Source organism: Limulus polyphemus, unplaced genomic scaffold, assembly GCF_000517525.1.
Source record: "Limulus polyphemus unplaced genomic scaffold, Limulus_polyphemus-2.1.2 Scaffold1861, whole genome shotgun sequence".
NCBI lineage: Eukaryota > Metazoa > Arthropoda > Merostomata > Xiphosura > Limulidae > Limulus > Limulus polyphemus.
The window spans coordinates 180,185-184,989 of record NW_013667471.1 but is presented as its reverse complement, the minus strand read 5'-3'; the positions used below and the strand labels follow the sequence as shown (position 1 = coordinate 184,989).

The following is a 4,805-nucleotide window of genomic DNA, read 5'->3' as shown; positions in this document are numbered from 1 at the left end:
TCATGAAGCTATAGAGTCAAGCTTCCCTCGTGAAGCTATAGAGTCAAGCTTCCCTCGTGAAGCTATAGAGTCAAGCTTCCCTCATGAAGCTAGAGAATCAAGCTTCCCTCATGAAGCTATAGAGTCAAGCTTCCCTCGTGAAGCTATAGAGTCAAGCTTCCCTCATGAAGCTATAGAATCAAGCTTCCCTCATGAAGCTATAGAGTCAAGCTTCCCTCGTGAAGCTATAGAGTCAAGCTTCCCTCATGAAGCTATAGAGTCAAGCTTCCCTCGTGAAGCTATAGAGTCAAGCTTCCCCCTGAAGCTAGAGAATCAAGCTTCCCTCATGAAGCTATAGAGTTAAGTTTCCCTCGTGAAGCTATAGAGTCAAGCTTCCCTCATGAAGTTTGATTGTGTACCGGAAACGTCGAACATTCGACTAATAAAAATTGATGACGTCACCAAACTGTGTATCATTTACTAATAGTTTATAAAAATCTTGTTTTTATTTACAGGCTGCCAATGTGTCTTCTACGACAGTACGTTCGGAAAAGACTACGGTGTGTTTACGTCACCAAACTGGCCAATACCGTACGAGGACAGCATAAACTGCGTACTGTACACCTTCCAAGCTCCAGAAGGTGAGATCGTGGAGGTCACCTTTGACGAGTTCGACGTCCAGAAGTCCGAGCTAGAGTAAGCATGGCAACAGATATAAACAAGACTTTGTATAAGAAGTCTAAACATGTTTTTGTACTCCAATCTACATCCCTATAAACTGTATTGTACAATCGAGAAACAAGTCTGAACATGTTTTTGTGTATTGTACAATCGAGAAACAAGTCTGAACAAGTTTTTGTATATTGTACAATCGAGAAACAAGTCTGAACAAGTTTTTTGTGTATTGTACAATCGAGAAACAAGTCCGAACAAGTTTTTTGTGTATTGTGCAATCGAGAAACAAGTCTGAACAAGTTTTTGTGTATTGTACAATCGAGAAACAAGTCTGAACAAGTTTTTGTGTATTGTACAATCGAGAAACAAGGCTGTTGCTGAGGTGTTTATGAACAACAATAAGATTTTTTTCTAACTTATTTTAAAAACTTAGAATGTAGCGGTACTTTCTAATACTAGAGGATGTTAATCAAAATTTCAAAGCACTTGTGTAGTTTTAGTTTAAAACTAAGTCTGAGAGCTCACACTGCTATAAATCGGATCCGATACGTGTGATAAGCACAGCACAGCTGAGATTTACAACAAAATAATCGCGAGTCAAGCTAACATTTAAAAAGCTTAAGGTCTTCGTAATCTCGCTTGCTGAATCCTCCAGTAGGTCAAATGTCTGCAGTTTTACGACGCTAAAAATCAGGTTTCGATACCCCTGGCGTTTAACAGAAAACAATAAAAAAAACATCGTTTGTTAAACGTGTAAGATAAATAATATTCATAAGACTGGAATTAGATACGAAGAAGATACAAGAGTCATAAGCAGAGTTTACTTGTCTCCTCATTTTTTTTTATACTTAAATAGTTTTGTGTTTGATGTTTAAAGCGCAGTTTATAATTAAATCTTTAGGCTCAAAGTCTGAAAGAACACATACAACAGTGCCGGTATTTTTTGTAATAAAGAAATCAAACCCTAAGGCGAATTTAAAAAAAAGTTTCATTTAAATAACACACATATATATATATAAGACGACACAGATACTTCAGTTTGAGACATTACGACAACATAGTTTTAGTTATTTCATCAAAGTGCTGCTCTTTATATCCAAGATTATTCGTTTATATGTTTTTTAGAATATTTGCACAAAGCTACACAATGGCTTCACTGCATGGCCGTCCCTAATTTTTGAAGTGATTGACTAGAAGAAAAGCAGCTAGTCAACACCATCCGCCGCTGAACAAACAGCGGAATTTCAACAATTGGACATCCACGGCCGAAAAGTGCGGGGAGCTTTTTCTTCGTGGCACCAGTATTCGAAACACGAATATCTGGGAGGATGCAGGAGCTTGAACGTGAATCGGCCATCGTAAAACTAAATTCTAAAGGGAGGTTCTGGGGGGAAGTTTAAAATGGTTCAGACTGAATTATCCACTACCAAATCAGGAAGAGATTCTGGTATCCAGAACGACATTAGGCAGCAGATACCTAGAAGTATTGTCAATGAAGAGGAAGTTGTCATAGTTACGGTTACTTAAGGCAATGAAGAGGAAGTTGTCATAGTTACGGTTACTTAAGGCAGAGATTGTGGTGACAAACACATCTTTTAGACACTGTTCTTAAGTTCACGTTTAGTTAGGAAAACTTTCTATGGAACTTCTAACCTGAAGTTCAAGCCAATGAGTCGCTGAATCAATAAAAAAAAAGCAAAATTTATGAACAGGTCTCTCAACATAGACCTTTTATTTACGTAAATCACCCTCTCTAAAACTATACAAAACGACCTGTTCGCATATTTCAGATGCCCGCTAGTGACTCGGCAGTAAGCCCGAAAGCTTATAACTCTAAAAAGCTAGTTTCGATACCGGTGATGGGCATAGCACATATAACCTATTGTGTAAAATTCTAACGCTTATTTGTTAGTTTATTTTTAGCGTTGTAAGCCTTCAAATTCGTCGCTGAGCCACTGTGTATGTACGTGTTGGATTTAGTCAATGTGATGCAGTACGTGGATCTCATGGGTAGTGAACGTTTAAAAATTAGTGAATAATTTGTTTTTGTTGAGCTCTGCCAACCACGGTTATCGAAACTGAAATTTTAGGGTTATAAGACCCCACACTTACAGCTTAACCACCGGGGAGAGGGGGCGAGGTAATAGTAAGGCTTTTATATTAACAAATACGTCAATGCAAACTGCAAGTGGAGTTAATAGAGACTAATATATGTATTTTAATTTCCGAACAAGGCTATACGAAGTTAGTAGAAACCTCTAAGTCTAAAAATTGGTTAAAAAGCATAGCTCGTAAACGCTGCTACTTGCCAGAAGAAACGATCTGGAATCTTTACTACGTTTTTTTTTTTTGTTTTCATTACCTGAAATTTAACAAAGGTTCTAATGAGTGAAATGTAAAAATATTGTTTGTTTGGTTTAATAACATTTTTCTAAACAATAATTTTGATGTAACAAAGGTTCTAATGAGTTAAATGTAAAAATATTGTTTGTTTGTTTTTGAAGAGTATTCATTTGGACTTGTCGAAGTGTGTGACTGGTAAAATGTGGCTTTGACTTCACCTCCAGGTGTCGCCTGGGAGACTACGTGAGCTTGTTTCTTCACTTAGAAGAGGCAGCTGTGGACCACAGAACACCAGAAAACGTGATTCTGTGCGGTAAGGTAACGGACATTGTCCAGACGTACTACTCCTCCAGCCAAGCTCTTATCATTGAATTCCACAGTGACTGGAAACAAGGAAACAACACTGGATTCAGAGGGACGTATCGCTTTCTAAAAAAACGTAGGTGGCTGGTGATGTCACACTTAAGATTTCTAAACACATTCAGGTATCGTTCTTTCGACAACTACCCCCACTTCCCTCCAAAATTCTCTAATGCTGTATAAAAACCGTTATTATACATGTAATGTATCTTATTATTGGTCCCTTAAGATAATGGTACAAACAGCAGCTAAAACTGACAATTCTGTTAACTGTTAACTGAAAGTGTTAAAATGAATCTTTTCTTTAAAAGATGAGAACTTCGTTAAGAAACAACGTGTATAGAACATTACTCGTTTCTAGACTTTCCTTGTCAACTTAAACCCTTTCCTTAAGTAAACCAAACAGGAGTCGACAGTCAAACCAGAAGTGATGGTTGAAATAATCTTATATAAAGCTAACTGGAAGAATAACCAGTTTATCTAACCATAACTGGTAAAAACAAGCAGTATATCTAACTACAACAGGTAAAATAACCAGTTAATCTAACTATAACTAGTAAAATAACCAGTTTATCTAACCATATCTGGTAAGATAACCAGTTTATCTAACTATAACTAGTAAAATAACCAGTTTATTTAAACATAAATGTTAAAAATAACCAGTTTATCTAACCATAACTGGTAAGATAACCAGTTTATCTAACTATAACTGGTAAAATAACCAGTTAATTTAACCATTCTAAGCTTGTTCATGTAACTTAGTGTCCGTTTCGGTTCCATTTCTAAATTTGTTCATAGACTTTTTAGTGTCCGTTTCGGATTCAATTTTAAGTTTGTTCATAACACTTAGAACCTGTTTCGGTTTTAATTCTAAGCTTGTTCATGTAACTTAGGGTCCGTTTCGGTTCCAATTCTAAATTTGTTCATAGACTTCTTAGTGTCCGTTTCGGATACAATTTTAAGTTTGTTCATAACACTTAGAACCTGTTTCGGTTTGAATTCTAAGTTTATTCATATAATTTAGTGTCCGTTTCGGTCTCGATTCCAGGTTTGTTCCTCACGGACGGAGATCCTTTGTACGGTACCAAATGTGACTACCAGTTCTACAGGGGTAACAAGTCCTACAATAAAGGACACTTTTACTCACCTCTTTACCCCAGCACTTACCCCCAGAATGCCAAGTGTGCCTACCACTTTATGGGGAGATACAATGAAAGAATTAACGTCAACTTTGAAAAAGTCCGCTTTCAACGGGAAGACTTGAGGTAATGTATTTCTCTCTCATTTTTTATCTAAGATGAAATTATAATATGAAATAACGGGGGTTTGTCTGAAAATAGAAACATTATTTCTGGTAATAATTATGTGCAAATGAATCGGATGAATAATACGTCAGAGGGCGGTCTTTTGCTTTTATTAGATGTTTGTTTGTTTTGTGAATTTCGCGC

At 36.6% G+C, this 4,805-nt stretch overlaps 1 protein-coding gene across 1 annotated transcript in view; it reads left to right on the top strand.

Annotated features, from left to right (window-relative positions):
• The window catches only part of LOC106465184 (suppressor of lurcher protein 1-like), a 78,480-nt gene that overhangs the window by 41,304 nt on the left and 32,371 nt on the right, over positions 1–4,805 (top strand). Inside the window, exons 3-5 of the mRNA XM_022393034.1 lie at positions 495–675; positions 3,222–3,436; positions 4,406–4,622. Of these exons, the coding sequence (XP_022248742.1) occupies positions 495–675; positions 3,222–3,436; positions 4,406–4,622 (613 nt within the window). The remainder of the gene's footprint in view (positions 1–494; positions 676–3,221; positions 3,437–4,405; positions 4,623–4,805) is intronic.